The sequence below is a fragment of the Xiphophorus hellerii genome, chromosome 13 (assembly GCF_003331165.1).
Source record: "Xiphophorus hellerii strain 12219 chromosome 13, Xiphophorus_hellerii-4.1, whole genome shotgun sequence".
Classification (NCBI taxonomy): Eukaryota; Metazoa; Chordata; class Actinopteri; order Cyprinodontiformes; family Poeciliidae; genus Xiphophorus; species Xiphophorus hellerii.
This window is the reverse complement of record NC_045684.1, coordinates 21337194-21358579: the sequence shown is the minus strand read 5'-3', so window position 1 is coordinate 21358579 and position 21386 is coordinate 21337194. Positions and strand designations below refer to the sequence as shown.

General features: G+C 41.6%; 1 protein-coding gene across 5 annotated transcripts in view; it reads right to left on the bottom strand.

The window, feature by feature from the left end:
* col16a1 (collagen, type XVI, alpha 1) overlaps positions 1–21386 on the bottom strand; it is a 98946-nt gene that overhangs the window by 57991 nt on the left and 19569 nt on the right. For all 5 annotated transcript variants that reach the window (XM_032580180.1, XM_032580178.1, XM_032580175.1 and 2 more), the window contains exons 3-4: positions 6118–6186; positions 5287–5404 (exon numbers count right to left, since the gene is read on the bottom strand). In XM_032580180.1, coding sequence (XP_032436071.1) covers positions 5287–5404; positions 6118–6186 — 187 coding nt within the window. The remainder of the gene's footprint in view (positions 1–5286; positions 5405–6117; positions 6187–21386) is intronic.

Here is a 21386-nt window from a genome sequence, read left to right as displayed (position 1 = left end):
TGTCAGATACGGGATGATTGCCAGCTAATTGAAATCATTCGGTAAAACAAAATACACACATCAATACCTACTTTTATTTCCCCACAACATATTTCATTTCAGTATTAGCTGGGAATATTTTTAAAACATAAATAAGTATAAAACACTTTACATTAATACATGAACCATTCAATTTAAAACATTTTTTATATTTAATTTTGATTAATAATATTAAATACTGAAAACAAAATCAAAGCAATTTATTAGATAAGTTTGGCCACTCTAAAATACATGAAGTATGAAATATGTTCACTGAATTAGACTGGGACTTTGTTTAAGCCGATTATTTAACTCACATTGTTACCAGGGGACAAAATAAAGTACTGATCAGTACATTTTTTCAGACATTATGAATGCAAAGAAACTCCTCTCAAAACTCCAGGTCATTTATATTTATATTTTTCACAATAATGATAATCAATGACAATTTTGTCTTTCCATTTAACCCTCAGACAGTATTTAGTTTGATCTCAAGGAGTCGCTCTAGACAAAAGACAGTTTGAAGTAAAATTTCTAAGCAACCTGCTGAACAAATCGATAAAATAATTTGTAAATTTATGAAAAACTTGAGTTTTTTAGCAGCTCTGTAGTTCAACACTACGCAGCTTTTAGTATTCCCAAACTGAAACAGGATTTTTAAAAAATGGATATAAACTGTTTTCCAGACACTCAGTTGGCCTAGTTTTGAATTATATTCGTAAAGCACAATGGAAAGCCGGTGTGTGTGACCCTTTGGCATTAATTTTCATAGCAGAAAGAGTCCGGCAGGCTTCATCCTTCGGTTTCAGTCAAGGGCATCTAAGATCACAAATTTAAAACACACACACACAAAAATACAATCCATACAGGTGTGTGGATATATTGAGAGACGAGGGTTTCACGATAGAGCCCAGTGAAATGTCTCCTCACTGAGACGGTAAAAACTTTGAAATATTCTCCCTTGCTCTATTTCACTCCAACTCTTTCCCTTTGCACGCACACAGAATTGTTGATGCAGGCAGCTGGTCTCCCACTCCTAGAAGTTGGGTGACGTTGATTTATGAACGAGGTAGGATCCTGGGGAAAACAGGCAAGTACGAGACGTCAAAACAAAGAGAAGATGAGTGGGGGGGGGAGGGGAAAGTGAGAAGGAGAAAAGACTGAACAAAAAGAGAAGAAAGAAGACAAAGAAGGACAGAGAGGTACAAAAAAAAGGTAAAAACAATATACAGCGAGGGACCAAATAAATGCATAGGAGTTTTGGCTTTTCATAATTAAAGAATGTAGGTGGAAAAGCTGATGAAGAAAAGATGGAAGAAAATGTGACAGAACGCGCCACAGACAGACAGACAGAGAAGAGAAAAGAGAAAAAGTCGTGCTCGGAACAGAGTTGTTTTGCTGTCGATTAGAGAGCTGCAGGGCACAAAACCACTCAGAAAAACTATCGACTACTTTTTTAGTTGGACGTGCTGAAACATGGCCTGTTACATTCAGGGTCATTAAAAAAAATTAAATAAATGAATACATAAAAAAATAACAAAAAAATCCCAGAAACCCAGAAACAGACCGACATGCGCTCCGAGAAGAGATTACTCAGAATGAATCAGACAGACTCAGATTTCAGGGAAACTTACATCTTCCTCTCTTGTTTTAGTAACAAGAGCCACAGGAGAGGAGAACAACAGAGGAAATATGATAATAAAACAGTAGATCTCTTGCTTAAGAACGGGATATTAACTGGGGAGGTACATTAAGACCTGTATTGAGACTTCTTAAGTGTGTTTGGATCCACTGCTTGCTGTGGCTGGGGTCTCTTTCTCTTAGCGCTTCAGTCAGCGTTAACCAGAAGGAATGTTAAATAGCGAGTACTTGACACATGAAAGAAGCGGACTCGGTGTGAAAGCGACAACTGACAAATGCTTTTACATGCCGTAGGTTTTCCCTGTTGCTAGACTGCTTTGTGTTTCTTTCCTTTGTGAAATTTAAACAAATTATAAACACCTAATCTGTAACAGGTCCTTATGCTATTTCCATAGTGGTGCACAGCTCTCAGGATGGATGAGTGGGTGTTTTTGATATAAATGAAATTACAGTGAGTCAGCTGTTTGTGAAGATACCTTCAGATATCACCTAATCAGCTGCTGTCTTAGCTTCATGATATATCTTTAACTGGCTTAAAAGCATCACACTCAGATTATTAAAGATAAACCTAGACTTAACCAAATATGAATTTGCTGAAAACTCAAATCCCTGTGGTGAGATTTGACTTGTGTCTTTTTTCAATGTCACTTGACGCTTACAGTCAGCTTCATTGGGTTTTTGGTCAAACCCTCGAGAACTGAGTAAGATATAAAGATTAACGAAGGACGTCGAGTTTTCCTTATTCTTATTTAGTTCTTCGTGCAATCTAGAGGGTTTTGTTTTGTTTTGTTTGCATCATTAGCTTTCTTCTAGTCAGGTAACTGTACATCCATCCATTGTCATTCTTCTGTTCGAAATGAGGATGTAGGGGAAAACAGGGCCAAGACTGAAACCAAGCCAACACATCCCTCTCCATTTCATTCCAGTCCAAAAGGGATATGCAATTTCTCCAGCATTTTCTGGATCTACCCAGCAGTCTCCTCCCAACAGACCGTAACAAAAAATAAACAAATAAAATTGAGGCGTCCAGAAGACTTCGTAATCAGCTGCCAAAGCAGTCTGAGCTGACTTTTTTTTTTTTTTGTTCCCATTTTTTTCTCCGAAGAGTTTTTGCGGCGCTAGTGGCTCGTATTTTTTCGACAGTAGGCAAACAGGAAGGAGGGTGAGGAGAGGGGGAAGACATGCGGCAAAGGTCGTCGGGACCGGGAGGCGAACCCGCGACGTCCGCGTCGAGGACTAAGGCCTCCAAACGTGGGGCGTGCTAACCCCCTGCGCCACCACAGAACAATCTGAGCTGACTTTTAATCTTTTCGAAAGGACAATATCCCCTCCAAGGGAACTTAAAGTAGAGTTAATCTGTCTCTAAGGTGAGTTCAACAGCCGTACAGATCAGGCTCATTTCTGCCACCTTTGTATGTTTCTTATTCTTTAGTACAAAATCCGTGTCTAATGACTACAGGCGATAGTCAGAACATAGATAGACAAGTACATTAAGACCTACACTTTTAGGCTCCACGCTTTGTTCATCACAACACACCACTGCAGCACCTTGACACTTCAATGGTCCTCTCCCTCAAACAGGAATTCACCGGTATTGACTCTTAAAGTATTGGGTAACGGTTGCATTTACCCTTGTAAGATGGTGCGTTGCTGCTCTTCTTTTGTTTTTTTCTGTGGTTTTTTTTTCAATGCCCCCTTGTTAGTTCCTGTCATGAATAAATCCATACTCACCTTGCCTGCAACAATGTCTAAGAGGAAACACTGACTAACAGCTGAAAGAAACTGTCGTTCTGATCTTCCACGATCAGAAACGGCCCGGTCTGATGGTGAGGCGTTTATGAAGCGCAGTCAAGTTCTGCAGTCAGTATGGGTGTATCATCTCACAACCTGCCCACTGGCTCTTTATGCTTTATGCTTAAATCCCTGCCTTGGAAGCCTGCCATTGTGATGATTATTGGATCCTTTTCTGCAAGACTGCTGTAGTCGTCTCTCATATAACACAAGTGGCTGAGCGCTGGTGTCATGTCATTCATCTCTTTACTGAGCATTGCCATTATTGTGCAGTCTCAGGCCCGGGTAAGTCAATTCTCATCCTATTATCTTGTCATAGAGAGTGCACTCTAAAAGAATAGGTGGAGAGCATCATGGCTTTTCCTTTCTTAATTATATACATGGAAAAAAATTGAGATCACATAAAATTACCAGTTTCTCCGATTTTACTTTTCATAGGCATACATTTGAGTAAAATGAACTTTGTTCTTTTATTATTTGTATTTATTTGCAGAAAATGAGAAATGGTCAAAATAACAATTAAGATGCTCATGTTTTAACTCAGGAAGAGTCCAGAAAGCAATATTTGGTGAAATAACCAGAAGGTTTTCAGTGGCGCTCAGTGCAGTGGGCTCTTAATTTTTTTCCAGAGCTGCATGTATATATAAGATAAATTTATCTGAGACATCAAAATCTCAAGAAACAAAACAAAATTCAGTGTAACATAGACGTAGCGAGGCCTTTCTGTGCTCTCCTGGTATGCTTAAGAGCAAAACAAAAACATCTTGAAATGTTGTTCTTTTGCCACACAGGTTCTGGTTTCCTAAGAGGTGATAGAGTTCTGTGTGTGTTTTCTCTCTCCTTTCGCTAGAAATACTTCTCTCTGAGATTTTGACAAATAATATTTGTGACTCTTAAGACGAAAAGTAAAACATGTTTCAGGTGAAAAATGTGTGGTGTAGGCAGATTCATCTTCAAGCGAGTTCGCACATCACATCCAAACACAGAGTGATAAAATACTTTGAGCTCTGAGCTAACCCATTTGGCAATTTAAAAAATAAATAAATAAAGTGTTTTATTATTGGGGAGTATAACATTAAAATTTTATGGAAAGTACAAAGAAGAAAAAAAAAAAGACCAAAGAACAAAACCCTTAAAAGCATTTGTCAACTCTACAAGTAACCTCTGAGTAAAAAACCTTTAAATGTATAAAGACATAGCCACACAGAAAGGAAGCCACAAGCTGCTGGATTTTTAATGACTAAAAATTGTGCCCAGAAAACAAGTTCAGAACATGTTCTAAAATGGAGCTGCCTAATCCTCACCCTGATAAATCTTTTTTTTTTTGTGGCTGGCAACTGCAACATGCCTACTAATTAAGACATCACTCCTACAGATTCTGCCAAGGCAAGTAAGGATGAAATTTCATTATGCAAGCTTGTTTTAATACAGAAATGTGGTTAAATCCCCCCCAAAAAAGAAGAAAAAAAGAAAGGTTGTAAGAATTCACTTTTACAAGCCAGTAACAGTAGTAATTTTGGAAATTCAATCAGCGCCTGACCAGCATTTCTGCTTCTCCATGTAATAGCCCTTAGACAGCGCTCACATGGTGAACTTCACAAGCCGATACGGCTAACGGGTACATTCAGACGGATGTGAAAAAGAGAACGTCTGTCAAACCCTGTGCCCACACAGTGTGGGAAATCTTGCACATAATTTAACTTTTATTCTCCTTTCCTTCCAGTTAAATCTGAACAAAACTTATTTGTGGCGGATGAATTCCCCTGCTGGGGAAAGGAAGCAAAGCAGTGAAGAAGAAGACCAAAAAAAAGAGAGAGAGATATACAGTGAACTTACTTGCTTGGGCGCAAGAGTGACGTCTTGCCAAGGCGTAGGATGACAGAACCTCGAGGGTTGCGGAGCTTTCTGACATCTGTGTCTTTGAGCAAGGAGAATCGCCTCACCAAATTAAAACCTGGTGTCGGAGAAGTTCATCAGTAGGCAAAAATAAAATAAAAGTCGGATTGTTGCTATTTTGGGAAAAATACGTACTGAACACATCAATGTTTTTCTCAGTAGAAATTATTATAATACTCTTGTTGACATAAAACTCCATCCAGATATTATGGGCAAATATTATGACAAATAAGTTCAAAACTAGGTTGTTTATTATTAGATGGGAGGACAAGAGAAAGAACTATTGAACAGATAAAGAGAATGAGATGTAAAAAAAAAACAAACAAACAAAAAAAGTATAGCAAGAACATATATAAAATCTGCTGGTACTTAGAAATAAATCCTGTTCCTCATTAATGGAATTGAAGATGAAATGCTTTAGTCTTGACCGATGAGGCTTTACAAAGGTTTCTCACTACCATGACAGCCATGATAGGTTAAAGAGCTACAGTATCTTCGGACGTCTGATATTGTGTAGTTAGAAAACAAACTGCAGAAAGCATCTGTATTTAACCATGACGTGTAATTCCAAAATATTTCACATAACTTCATTTTCAGGACCTATTTATTGTGATTTCTTGTATTCATAAACAACTTGGGTTAGTTTAGGCATACAGTGTGAATTTAAAGTCAACAGTACCATTGAAATCTGTACACTGAAAGAAGAAACATCAATATGTTCGATACTCGTTTTACCCTCTCAGTATGGGTACTTAAGCTTGTCCAATTTACCAGTAATGTTTTGCCTGGCCGTCCGAGGAAACTTCCACTCAGCCACTTGTAAGGACGGGCATTGTACACCTGTGGTAACAAACAAAACATCAAGCGTCAAAACAACAGCCGCAGAGGTGAATCCCTGAAATGTCCAGCATTTGTTAGATGTGGGGAAAAAAAAAGAAAAGAAAGTCGTCTGACAACAAATGCCAAAAGAAACCATCAACACATCTTTCTGAGTGATATGGACAGAGCTTGTGAGTGAACTGGCAACTTCAAACATAAATTTGAGTGGAGCTTGAAATATTTATCAAGAAAGAAAGATAGAAGGAGCTGTTGGGGGTGAAAGTGAGTTAAAATAAGTGTAAAAAAAAACAAAAAACAGACAGGCCGATGAAATGAAGGCAAAGCTGTGCAGAGTGGAACACAACCTGATCTGACAGGTTGTCTAGCACCCAGCTTGTCTGTCGCGGCAGCCTCATTTTGATGGACGTGTTCTCACCCCGTTGGGGGAGGTTGCAGAGTAAAGTGTTGCCTGTCAGAGCGGCCCGACTGACTGCAGGGTGGTAAGAGGTGTAAGATTTTTAGAAAAACCACAACGTGTACAGGTAGACGCGGACCCTCTGAAACACTGTGATCCACGGTTAATTGATCTCTTTGGGGCCAAGGACAGTGGCCTTGAGTCAAGCCATGCTTTCAAGCATGCTAGGTTTTTTTTTTTTTTTGCTCCCTAAAAAAAATCTGGGAGCAGATGGAACAATGTGATAACCTAAAATAAAACAGAACCGTTTTCTCTAGGCTGTGTTCACATCAACAGTCATTTGAATCAATAAGGTTTCTGTGCATACCACTAGTGAAAGGGTTGGATATTAGTGCAATAATCCCAGAGGTATATGTTCTTTCTTAGAGTTTTACATTGTCAACAAAGTTGTTGCTGTAAAAAAGTCTAATCTTATTGTTATCTTTTGCCTTCTGGTTAGAAATCAAAAAAATTTTAAAAAGTTGCTTATTTACAGAAATTTTGATTTGTCAGTATGTTTATGTTCTCTCTTTGCACTTTTGAATTTTTGCATTTTATACATCTACCAAGTGTTATGTGCTTCGGCACATTGTATTTATTTCTGTCTATTTTTTTTTTCACTTGGATCATTTTGTATAGAAGTTAGTTGTATGATTTTTTTTTTGTTGTTGTTTAATATACTTTGGAGTTTTGATAATTCTTTCTTGTAATTTGGTCCGTGAATTTGTGACGCTGTTGGACCGCCTATAAATAGGCTGGGTTGCGCCAGGTAAAGGGCGACGCCCCCTCCCAACAAACACCCAGGATGCGTTCTGACGCGGTGCGCACGTCTCCAGCCTGCCACACGGTAGTTTTTGTTAGCCGTTTGTTTGGTTGATGTTTTTTTTTTTTGTTGTGATTTTTGACCTGGTGGGACCGGTTGTCCTGTTTTCGATTTTTCTTTAGCAGTAGTTTCTTTTTTCTTGTAGTCCGGTACTAGCAGGGGCTTCGACGGCCCTGTATAGGGTTGGCCCCCTCCTGTACCGTTTTGTTCTTTTTGATCGGCTCATCAGGTCCAACTTTCTGTTTATACTTTGGGATTTTTGTTTTCTTTTTTTTGGGACACGGGGAACCGAGGATTTAATTCTCTCTTTTTCTTCACAGAAAAATCAAAAGAAGCTCATCTTAAAGAAAAAGGTTGAGAGAGTTGAAATAAAAATTACTTTTGAATCCTCATTTTTGTCTTCGTGTCCTCAAATATGTTGTGCCCTTTGTGGACGTAACACAAGCAAGCTTTAAATCAAAGATCTGACTTAGTTTTTCATTTTCCACGTTCTTCTTTTTTAAAACAGATTTTTGGGGGGAGTCTGTAGCCTGATACAATTCTACAAGGTCAATTTCTGGTTTAAGCCAATTTGAACAAGACAAGACATCATCTCATTGTTGTTAGATATAAAGAGAATCACTGACAGCAAAGTACTCACTAAGAAAAACAGACCAACCACCTCATACGTCTAACACTCCCTTCACTATGCATTATGGAAGAAGTTTTTTGTTGTTTTTTCCCCAGAAAAGATACATTTTCGGTCTTGAACAAGCAGGCATTCTGTTACAGAGGGCCAACAACTATACCTTTGATTTGTGACAGCTGACTTCACATCAATATGCATTTAGCTTGCACGAGTTTGATCCGATTATTAATATTTTAAGTTTCACCGCTTGTCGTCAGTTCTGCTCATCTGGGCTTCAAAGTAGCAAAGACAGTGTTTCGAAGCAAAGCACACAGGGACAATCTGTCATTTTCTTACTGCCATCTACGAGTACAAATCACGGAGTGAAAAAAAGACCTCTCAAACAGTAAATCCGGCTTGACGTCTGATCATTAGACAGAGTCAGGGCATCAGATAGAGGATTGAAGTCTTCTGAGCCGCAGAACTCACACACAGTATATCTGAACTATCCTGAAAAACATTCTGTCAAATCAGCCCAAAATGCAGCCTAAATACACGAAATACTGTATATCCCCAGGCATTTTTTTTTCACGTCACTGATGCACAAATTTATTTTTTTTTTTTAAGTAAAGATGCACCAAGATCTACCTTCTGTTGTTGCTTGCTCTGTTTTCTTTTTTTTCTTTCTATAACAGTCTTCTCTTTTTTTGTTTTTTTCGTCACTCCCCTATTTCCATCTGTCAAAGTGAAGATGAAGGATCTGCCAGACACAGGGTTATTCTGGCTGAAGGTAAAAGAGGGCGGCACAGAAGGTTAAACAGGCTAACAGATAAGGAGGAATGAAAACAAATGACAGCAGAGAAGATGGAAGTGGAAACAGTCTTCACGCCTTAAAACATGAAGACTTTTTTAGACCGTGGTGTTCTGATTTGTGATGAAGTCATCAATAGCCAACAGAGGTAAATCTGAACAGGAACCAGTCATTTGTGAGGTAGCTTATATTTTCTAAGCCTTCTGTTGATTTTTGTTGGTCTTATGATACGTTTGCTTGTTAAGCTAAATAGCAATGAGCCGCAGGTATTTAGGAGCCTGCTCTTACAAAAGTTAGAGTAGACATATTTTCCAGAAACCAACTTAAGATTTCTTAAAGAGAAGGTAGCAAAGTGACAATACAGTAGAGTTTAATATTTTTATTTTTATTTAATCATCAAATTGTATGATGTTAGCATATTTCAGGCGTGCTGACTTGCTAGCTTAAAGATTTTAGCGACTGAGCAGTAAAAGAAAAGTGGTGCTGAAATAGATGAAATACAAACAACCTTACAGGCAAACAATGTTAAGCTATATCTTTAAGCAAATATGATTAGATATTGGGAATCAGTAACACATTCAATAGGCAGGCCACATGTTTTGTACAGAAAGTAAGCAAAAGGGAGGATGTTTTAATTTCTGCCAATAAGATTAAATCAAACTTTTCATTTTAAAAGCAAAATATTATTAATTTCTGGTTTCCAGTTTACTGGTAATTTTTTTAAAATTATTTTTCAAACTCCTTAAATGCCAATTAAATCTCTTATAGAGTTTGATAATACATGTGAGATAATTTGAGATAATATATGTGCATTTATTCTATTTTGTGCGAGTGAATACACATTAAAGTTCATTTAATGAGATGCCAGAAAATGTGCCAGAGATTTTTTTTTTTTTTTCTGGCTGCATGGAGAATACCGCAGTGTCTCGTTCCACCTTCCCCATCTGTTGCTGAGAAAGACTTATCGGTTCCACAGCTTTCACACGTTTCCAGAAAGGTAACGTTGGCCAAAAATAAATGTTATACATCACTAAAAAAACTGTGTCAGCCCGTGATATTCTAGCAACAGTCGCAATCATTGTCACTTTTTTTTTTTTTGTTATCATTAAAACTGTTTCGATCATCTGTGACATTTTTTGTGTTAGCCATTTGCGTAAATACTTGGAGACTGAAAAATTAATCTTCTTTTCTCAAGGTTATCACACCTTGAAGATCTCCCAAAGATTAATACACACAAAGCGATAGAACTGTCAACATCCCTTTGATTTATCCAAGTCATCCTCTTCTCTAACAGAGTCACATCATGTGTTTTGAAAATCCACACAGGTTAAGGTGATATGGACCCTCGTTTATAATCACTCGTTACATACATGTGTATTTGATGATCTCATGGTAATGTTTGTGCTCCATGAACACCTTTACTATAACCATTGGACATCCAAAAACATCTTATTTACGACTGTTTAAGTTTAGTCAGTGCTTTTCTTTTTTTTTAGGTTTGCATAAATGTTATGTTTTTACCCACAGATTCCATCGACGTTTAGTCTAAAAATCAATCCAAACCAGCATTAACACAATTATTGATATTCTGTTCCTTGTGCTAACATGTCATCTTTTAAACCACAAATTAATACTGTTTAGACAGAATCCAACATTGTCTTTTCTATGTATGTTTAATGAACATTTGCTCAGAAAGATTGACCTGATTGGACCTGGCCGTCCCTAATTAGCTTCTGTGGGTATGCTAACCAAAACAAAAACAGAACAGATCAGAACTGCAATCAATAGCGGTTATTGTGATGAAAAACTCTTCTTGTGAATATTGATTGCTGTACATTAGAAACTGTGCTTTGACACAGTTGATTTGCTCGGGTGGATATTTTTAGATCCTACGGGTCTTCATTCTTACACTAGGAACCGAATAAATCACCTCTTCTTAACAGACAGTTACTCCCAATGAAGGTAGAAAAGCACCAATTCCACATAAGTCAAAGGCTAAAACATATTTGGGGGACTTTCACAGCATTAAGCAGTTTGGCAGAGGATGCGCCACATTCTTTGAACCCCACTTCCCCTCAAGCAGTGATCAAGGCAAAGCTTTTGCTTGTTGACAAGCTAATTAGCACAAAGTTTGAGCGGTTTTGCCAGCATCCTGCTAGTAGCTGCATGTAGCCTTGAAAAGATTTGGCTGATTTTGGCTCGCTTCGACCTCCTCTGTGATGGGTTGTGTTCAAGTCTTGCCAAAGCAGGTAATGATGCTACACTGGCAGTCATTCAGTAAAGTGCTGAGTGCCACCCCCCCACACCCCAATCCCATAAGTCTTTCTTGTCAATTTTAAAAAACTAATCTTGATATTACATCTTTAGAGGGGTAAAATACCGTGTTTTGATGTTCCCTCACTTAGCTTGGACAGCGCACAGGTTAAACGAGTCAAGTGAGAGTACATTTGAAAGATTAGAGGCCTGAGTCCTAGAGTGATTTTTTTAGTTAGTGATGGAGGTTTATTTCTTGGTCTAATTAAGGATGGAAAAATACAGTAGAAAATGGATAATTTAATATTTATCCCGTTGTAATAATGTTGTCCATTCTCTCTTTCTCGCTTCATTTCGTGTTGTTTCATCTTTCATTCTTTGGTTTCTTGTATCCTTGCTTCCTTTTTCGTGTTGTTTTCCCCCACTGCCCTCCCTCCCTCCCTCGTTCACTTCCTTTGTCAGTTCTCTGCCTGTAAACTGTCCCTCTTTGAGCCCTTCTTTTGTTCCTTCCCTCATTCCTGCTTTCATTTTGTCTTCACTTTCTAGTGCCTTTCTTCCCGTCTTTTCATGTTTACTTCCTTCATGGTGCTTTTCTGTATTTCCCTTAATCCCCGCTTCCTTGTGTCTTTCCTGCCTGGTGTGGTTTCTTTCCTCAGTCCCTGCTTCCTTACACCCTTCCTTCTTAATTAATGTGACCATCCCTTTCGTGTGTCTTCCTTTCATTGCACCCTGTTCAATGAACCCTTTCTTCCTATTTTCTCATCCTTTTCATTCCTTTCCTCCATCCTTCTCCACTTTAGCCATTTCCTTACATATGTTTCATTTATCCACTAGAAAACTAGAATTTGAGCATGCCGTTATTAGGCCCGAGCAGCAAAGCGCTGCGAAGGCCTATTGTATCTGTACTGTTTCTTCTTATTAGGCCCGAGCAGCAAAGCGCTGCGAAGGCCTATTGTATCTGTACTGTTTTATTAGGCCCGAGCAGCAAAGCGCTGCGAAGGCCTATTGTATCTGTACTGTTTTATTATTATTCTGCCCCCCTCTTCGTGTGCCTTTTTGGGGGCTTTATCATATTCAAAAACTCACCAAACTTGGCGGTCGCGACTAGAAAAATTAAAAATTTTGAATTTTAAGGTTGTCGCAAAAATCGCTAAAAAAATTGCTCAACGGCGGCAACTAGCAATTTTCTGTTGACACAATGGTATGAACGTACTTCATCGTAGAGACATGAAATTTGGCACACTTGTAGAGCTCACCAAAAGACTCAGAACTTACATTTAATGTTATAAGCCAACTATCACAGGAAGTCGGCCATTTTGTATTGAAAGTCCATTTTTTACCTCGATTTTGACGTTTACAGCCTTCGTATTTGATCGAACTCCTCCTAGGGATTTTGATTGATCGGCTTCAAACTTGGTCAGTCTGATCATAAGGCATGTTTGATTTAAAGTTATCAAATTGGTGAGTTTTGGAGCATGTTGAAGGGGGGTTAGCAGGGGTCAAAGTTCACCTACTCGCCATGAAACACGAAACTCTTATATTTCCTATATAAAAACACATAGAGGGATCAAACTTTCATTGATTGATCGTCATCGGGTGCCCTACAATAACCTATGGTCAAATGATGACATCACTTAGGCCACGCCCCCTGAGAACAGGAAGTGTCATGTTTTACTGTGAACGGTCGCTATCTTAGCCCTTTGACCTAATCAACATGAAACTGTGTCCAGAGACAGAAGACATGTTGGTGTGTTGAGTAATCCAACCCCGACCGGCTGCGATGAAGCAGGTGGGCGTGGCGGCGTTGCGAACGCCATCGAATTTCGTTTGGCTCTGAATTCCACAATTTCGGGCCCAGCTGCTCCAAACTCACTAGGATGGATCCTTATCCACCCACCGACAGGAATTCATAACAAAATTTGGTGGGCGTGGCCTAATTTCTCTATAGCGACCCCTAGAGTATTTTAAATGAACAGCCCCAAGCCATGCTTTAACCTAGAATTACGAAACTTGGTACACATGTGTATCTTGTCAGGACGTACAAAAAAGTCTCTTAGAGCCATGGTCGAAACCCAACAGGAAGTCGGCCATTTTGTATTGAAGGTCCATTTTGGACCTCGACTTTGACGTTTACAGCCTTTGCATTTGATCGAACTCCTCCTAGGGATTTCGATTGATCGGCTTCAAACTCGGTCAGTCTGATCATAAGGCATGTCTGATTTAAAGTTATCAAATTGGTGACTGTCTGAGATTGCTGAAGGGGGGTCACCAGGGGTCAAAGTTCACCTACTCGCCATGAAACACGAAACTCTTATATATCCTGCACAGAAACTCACAGAGACACCAAACTTTCAATTATTGATCATCAATAGGTGTCCTAAAATACCCTGTGGTGAAATTATGACATCGCTTAGGCCACGCCCCCTGAGAACAGGAAGTGTCATGTTTTACTGTGAACGGTCGCTATCTTAGCCCTTTGACCTCATCAACATGAAACTGTGTCCAGAGACAGAAGACATGTTGGTGTGTTGTGGATCCAAGCCCTGACCGGCTGCGATGAAGCAGCTGGGTGTGGCGGCGTGGCGAAGTGACCTGTAACGCCGATGCCATACGTTTGCTTCTAGATTCCACATGTTTCGACCGAGCTGCACCAAACTTGGCCTGACTCATCCTGGTGTGATACCTGACAATGCTATGTCATCATATTATGACATCATCTAAGCCCCGCCTCCTCAGAATGAATTAGAGAGATCTTCTGTGTAATTACATAATAAACAGTCCATGTTCGTTGTTTGTAGGGCAATGCTGCCCTCTGCTGCCCACTGAAATAGTTTCATTATTTCAGTAATTCGACACCAGAGGGCAGCATTGCCCTACGGAATGACAGTTCAATGTTGAATTAAAGAGGAAAAAATTAAATAATTTGTAATTCTAACACAAAAACTGACAGAGACACCAAACCTTCAGTTATTGATCATTATCTTGTGTCCAATAATATCCAATGGTTAAATGATGACATCACATAGGCCACGCCCCCTGACAACAGGAAGTCTTGTATTTTACTGTGAACGGTCGATAGCTTCTGCACCAAACTTTGCACGAGTGACCCTGGTGGGATCCCTGACGACCCTATGTCATCATATTATGACGTCATCTAAGCCCCGCCCCCTCAGAACAGGAAGTGTCTTTTTTTTCCTTGGAAAGCTCTGTTTATGGCTCTTTTGACCTAATCAAGGTAATTCGGATGATGAGCTCTGTCAATGCTCGCTTCTGGCTGAACCGTGTGGGCGTGGCCAAATGGCGAATATCAGTCCCTCGCCATATTCATACGTTTGGCTCTAATTCACACATAGATCATCCGATTGGCGCCAAACTGGATATGTATGACCTTTGTTCACCTCTAAAGAGCCCAACGAGTTTGAAATGTAATTTGGCTCCACTGCGCCCCCTAAGTTAATACATCGGCTGTGTCTCCTCGATGCATCGACCAATCTGCACCAGATTTTTTGACAGTCGTCGGGGAGCGCTGCCGAACGCATTCACGCGTGTCGCCTGGTGGACGGGCGTGGAAAATGCGTGACAGCTTCTGCGGTGGCTAGCGGGCGGCGGTGCTGAAAACTGCGGCAGAGCTTCTGCGGTGGGGAGTTGGCTGCGGCTCTGGAAATCGTGCGAGAGCTTCTGCGGTGGCTGGAACCCCCGCGGTGGCCAATAGGCCGGAGCGGCGCTTGCTGCGAGGGCCGCCCGAGGCTGCTTGCAGCTTTAATTATTATTCTGCCCCCCTCTTCGTGTGCCTTTTTGGGGGCTTTATCATATTCAAAAACTCACCAAACTTGGCGGTCGCAACTAGAAAATTTAAAAATTTTGAATTTTAAGGTTGTCGCAAGAATCGCAAAAAAAATTGCTGAACGGCGGCAACTAGCAATTTTCTGTTGACACAATGGTATGAACGTACTTCATCGTAGAGACATGAAATTTGGTACACTTGTAGAGCTCACCAAAAGACTCAGAACTTACATTTAATGTTATAAGCCAACTATCACAGAAAGTCGGCCATTTTGTATTGAACGTCCATTTTTTACCTCGATTTTGACGTTTACAGCCTTCGTATTTGATCGAACTCCTCCTAGGGATTTCGATTGATCGACTTCAAACTCGGTCAGTCTGATCATAAGGCATGTTTGATTTAAAGTTATCAAATTGGTGAGTTTTGGAGCATGTTGAAGGGGGGTTAGCAGGGGTCAAAGTTCACCTACTCGCCATGAAACACGAAACTCTTATATTTCCTATATAAAAACACAAAGAGGGACCAAACTTTCAGTGATTGATCGGCATCGGGTGCCCTACAATACCCTATGGTCAAATGATGACATCACTTAGGCCACGCCCCCTGAGAACAGGAAGTGTCATGTTTTACTGTGAACGGTCGCTATCTTAGCCCTTTGACCTAATCAACATGAAACTGTGTCCAGAGACAGAAGACATGTTGGTGTGTTGTGGATTCAAGCCCTGACCGGCTGCGATGAAGCAGCTGGGTGTGGCGGCGTGGCGAAGTGACCTGTAACGCCGATGCCATACGTTTGCTTCTAGATTCCACATGTTTCGACCGAGCTGCACCAAACTTGGCCTGACTCATCCTGGTGTGATACCTGACAATGCTATGTCATCATATTATGACGTCATCTAAGCCCCGCCCCCTCAGAATGAATTAGAGAGATCTTCTGTGTAATTACATAATAAACAGTACATGTTCGTCGTTTGTAGGGCAATGCTGCCCTCTGCTGGCCACTGAAATAGTTTCATTATTTCAGTAATTCGACACCAGAGGGCAGCATTGCCCTGCAGATGAAATTCTTCGATTTTGTAATACACCGGAAAAAATGAAAAATTGGTATTTCTAACACAAAAAGTCACAGAGACTCCAAACTTTCAGTGATTGATCGTCATGAGGTGGCCTACAATACCATATGGTCAAATGATGACATCACGTAGGCCACGCCCCCTGAGAACAGGAAGTGTCATGTTTTACTGTGAACGGTCGCTCTCTTAGCCCTTTGACCTAATCAACATGAACCTGTGTCCAGAGACAGAAGACATGTTGGTGTGTTGAGGTTTCCAACCCTGACCGGCTTTGAGATAGCAGCTGGGCGTGGCGGCGTGGCGAAGTGACCTGTAACGCCGATGCCATACTTTTGCTTCTAGATTCCACATGTTTCGACCGAGCTGCACCAAACTTGGCTTGAGTGATGCTGGTGTGATGTCTGAAAATTCTATGTCATCAGATTATGACGTCATCTAAGCCCCGCCCCCTCAGAACAGGAAGTGCTATTTTTTTCCTTGGAAACTTTCATCTATGGCTCTCTTGACCTAATCAAGGTGATTCTGTGTTGGATGACAGATAGGAAGTTGATCTCGCTTGCTTTAAAGTGCCAAGAGTTTTCAATGGCGGCAACGCCGTTCGTATACGTTTGCCTCTACATTCCACATATTTTGACCGAGCTGCATCAAACTTGGCCTGAGTGATCCTGGAGGCTTGCCCGTCAATCCTACGTCATCACATTATGACGTCATCTAAGCCCCGCCCCCTCGGAACAGGAAGTGCCGTTTTTTTCCTTGGAAAGCTCCGTTTATGGCTCTCTTGACCTAATCAAGATGATTCGGATGATGAGCTCTGTCATTCCTGGCTTCTGGCTGAACCGTGCGGGCGTGGCCAAACGGCGAATATCAGTCCCTCGCCATATTCATACGTTTGGCTCTAATTCACGCATGGATCATCCGATTGGCGCCAAACTGGATATGTATGACCTTTGTTCACCTCTAAAGAGCCCGACGGGTTTGAGATGTAATTTGGCTCCACTGCGCCCCCTAAGTTAATACATCGGCCGTATCTCCTCGACGCATCGACCGATCTGCGCCAGATTTTTGGACAGTCGTCGGGGAGCGCCGCCGAACGCATTCACGCCTGTCGCCCGGTGGACGGGCGGGGAAAATGCGCGACAGCTTCTGCGGCGGCTAGCGGGCGGCGATGCTGGAAACTGCGGCAGAGCTTCCGCGGTGGGGAGCGGGCTGCGGCTCTGGAAAACGCGCGAGAGCTTCTGCGGTGGCCGGAACCCCCGCGGTGGCCAATAGGCCGGAGCGGCGCTTGCTGCGAGGGCCGCCCGAGGCTGCTTGCAGCTTTAATTTTTATTATTCTGCCCCCCTCTTTGAGCGCCTTTTTGGGGGCTTTATCATATTCAAAAACTCACCAAACTTAGCGGAAGCGTCTAGGCGGTTGAAAAATTTTGAATTTTAAGGTCGCCGCAAAAATCGCAAAAAAAATTGCTCAACGGCGGCAACTAGCAATTTTCAAAAGACCCATTGCTATTCACTTACTTCATCGTAGAGACTTGAAATTCGGTACAGTTGTAGAGCTCACTAAGACGCTCAGAATTTACAAGTAATGTCATAGTGCAAGTATCGCAGGAAGTCGGCCATCTTGTATTGAAGGTCCATTTTTTACCTCGATATTGACGTTTACAGCCTTCGTATTTGATCGAACTCCTCCTAGGGATTTCGATTGATCGGCTTCAAACTCGGTCAGTCTGATCATAAGGCATGTCTGATTTAAAGTTATCAAATTGGTGAGTTTTGGAGCATGTTGAAGGGGGGTTAGCAGGGGTCAAAGTTCACCTACACGCCATGAAACAAAAACCTCTTATATTTCCTATACAAAAACACATAGAGGGACCAAACTTTCAGTGATTGGTTGTCATCGGGTGCCCTAAAATACCCTGCAGTGAAATTTTTTTTTAATGTAGGCCACGCCCCCTGAGAGCAGGAAGTGTAATGTTTTACTGTGAACGGTCGCTATCTTAGCCCTTTGACCTAATCAACATGAAACTGTGTCCAGAGACAGAAGACATGTTGGTGTGTTGTGGATTCCAACCCCGACCGGCTGCGATGAAGCAGGTGGGCGTGGCGGCGTTGCGAACGCCATCGAATTTCGTTTGGCTCTGAATTCCACAGTTTCGGGGTGAGCTGCTCCAAACTCACTAGGATGGATCCTTATCCATCCCCGAACAGGAATCCATAGCGATATTTGGTGGGCGTGGCCTAATTTTTCTATAGCGACCCCTAGAGTATTTTAAATGAACAGCCCCAAGCCATGCTTAAACCTAGAATTACGAAACTTGGTACACATGTGTATCTTGTCGGGACGTACAAAAAAGTCTCTTAGAGCCATGGTCGAAACCCAACAGGAAGTCGGCCATTTTAGATTGAAGTTCATTTGACCTCGATTTTGACGTTTACAGCCTTTGCATTTGATCGAACTCCTCCTAGGGATTTCGATTGATCGGCTTCAAACTCGGTCAGTCTAATCATAAGGCATGTCTGATTTAAAGTTATCAAATTGGTGACTGTATGAGCTTGCTGAAGGGGGGTTACCAGGGGTCAAAGTTCACCTACTCGCCATGAAACACGAAACTCTTATATATCCTGCACAGAAACTCACAGAGACACCAAACTTTCAGTTATTGATCAACAATAGGTGTCCAAAAATACCCTGTGGTCAAATGATGACATCACTTAGGCCACGCCCCCTGAGAACAGGAAGTGTCATGTTTTACTGTGAACGGTCGCTATCTTAGCCCTTTGACATAATCAATATTAAACTGTGTCCAGAGACAGAAGACATGTTGGTGTGTTGTGGATTCAAGCCCTGACTGGCTGCGATGAAGCAGCTGGCTGTGGCGGCGTGGCGAAGTGACCTGTAAGGCCGATGCCATACGTTTGCTTCTAGATTCCACATATTTCGACCGAGCTGCACCAAACTTGGCCTGACTCATCCTGGTGTGATGCCTGACAATGCTATGTCATCATATTATGACGTCATCTAAGCCCCGCCCCCTCAGAATGAATTAGAGAGATCTTCTGTGTAATTACATAATAAACAGTCCATGTTCGTTGTTTGTAGGGCAATGCTGCCCTCTGCTGCCCACTGAAATAGTTTCATTATTTCAGTAATTCGACACCAGAGGGCAGCATTGCCCTACGGAATGACAGTTCAATGTTGAATTAAAGAGGAAAAAATTAAATAATTTGTAATTCTAACACAAAAACTCACAGAGACACCAAAGTTTGAGTTATTGCTCATCCTCGGGTGTAGAATAATATCCAATGGTCAAATGATGACATCACGTAGGCCACGCCCCCTGACAACAGGAAGTCTTGTATTTTACTGTGAACGGTCGATAGCTTCTGCACCAAACTTTGCACGAGTGACCCTGGTGGGATCCTTGACGACCCTATGTCATCATATTATGACGTCATCTAAGCCCCGCCCCCTCAGAACAGGAAGTGCCGTTTTTTTACTTGGAAAGCTCCGTTTATGGCTCTCTTGACCTAATCAAGATGATTCGGATGATAAACTCTGTCAATGCTCGCTGCTGGCTGAACCGTGTGGGCGTGGCCAAATGGCGAATATCAGTCCCTCGCCATATGCATACGTTTGGCTCTTATTCACGCATAGATCATCCGATTGGCGCCAAACTGGATATGTATGACCTTTGTTCACCTCTAAAGAGCCCAACGGGTTTGAAATGTAATTTGGCTCCACTGCGCCCCCTAAGTTAATACATGGGTTGTATCTCCTCGACGCATCGACCGATCTGCGCCAGATTTTTTGACAGTCGTCGGGGAGCGCCGCCGAACGCATTCACGCGTGTCGCCCGGTGGACGGGCGGCGAAAATGCGCGACAGCTTCTGCGGCGGCTGGCGTGCGGCGGTGCTGGAAACTGCGGCAGAGCTTCCGCGGTGGGGAGCGGGCTGCGGCTCTGGAAAACGCGCGAGAGCTTCTGCGGTGGCCGGAACCCCCGCGGTGGCCAATAGGCCGGAGCGGCGCTTGCTGCGAGGGCCGCCCGAGGCTGCTCGCAGCTTTAATTTTCTTTTATTTTTTTACACAAAATATTAAAAGTTGCCACGGAGGTCAAAGGTGTATTCACAGTCTCCGTTTTGGTAGTTATTCAATAAACTTTAAAAGTGGCATTCTTAGATAATTGGGCTGTGCCGCTGATCTGCAGGAAGCCAAAGTTTATGGAAAAGTCTTCCACACTCGAATCTGTTCGAGTGTGGAAGACTGAAATCCAGGAGCAGCTTTCGCTTCTGTCAACTCGTTTGTTTTTTTCAAGAAATACTGAGAGCAAATGTTTGTTGGATCAGAGTCGGGACGGCTGTGGACGTTGTCTGAAGTCTGATCAGTGTTTTTGTTTTTAGAGGTTCTGTCCTGGTAGGTAGAAACGTAAATTAAGGTTTATACCAACGCAACGTTGGTATAAACCTTAATTTATACCAACGTTATAAATATGCACCATATGCTGCATCTTACCATATGCAGCATATGGTAAGAGAGAGAGGCATGCTTGGTGAGGTGGCGGGTGATGCAATAAAATAAATATCATGTTCAACAATTTAAAAACGAAAAGCAGAAGGGATCGACAGCGTGAATCTGACTTGCCCCCCTGACTCTTGAACTAATGGCACAGTCAACGGAGAACATTCCTGGTTTTTTGTTTTTTTCAGCAGCACAGAGGAGTGGAAAGGCTTTAAACGCAGCACTCCAGGGCGATGAGCTCACTCGTTTTTTTCCCCTTGTACGCCCCTTACATGCTTTCAGTTTAAACTCACAAGCTCCCATGAATACAGGCTGACTCATCACACAGATTTACATGCCTTTGACATCAATATAGTTTAACAAATGAGATTAAGTTCTTATGCATAACGTCTACGAACCCTTGCGCATGTTTACAGGAGTATTTACATAGAGTTAAGTGAAACTGGCACAGGGTTAAAATATACTGAATGTGACTCACAAATCCATAGGGTAAAAATAGATGTAAAAAGGTCATGTTTCTAACTCATGCTGTATGCCATTTACTGATCAAATTTATCTGGGTGGGATTTAATGTTAAATTCTTTACTGCCGAGGTAATCAAATATGAAAAGTGCCGGGCTTTAGAGCACCTTATCGCGAAGATATGATATTCAAGGATCACTTATTCAACAGTGTTCACGGACTAAGGATAGCTCTCTAACCATTTTATGTGAATCTTCCCTTAGCTGGAATTTAAACTGAGATACCAGAAAATGAACATCCAAAGTTACACAGATCAAGAGTTTTATGTTAAAATAACTCCACATCCTGCCTGACTGGATATCAGTGGGCGAAACCATGGGGAGAAAACTAAAAAGCAGGTCTGTTCTCTGATTTACTGTCAAGTGCAGAGCACACACTTATTGG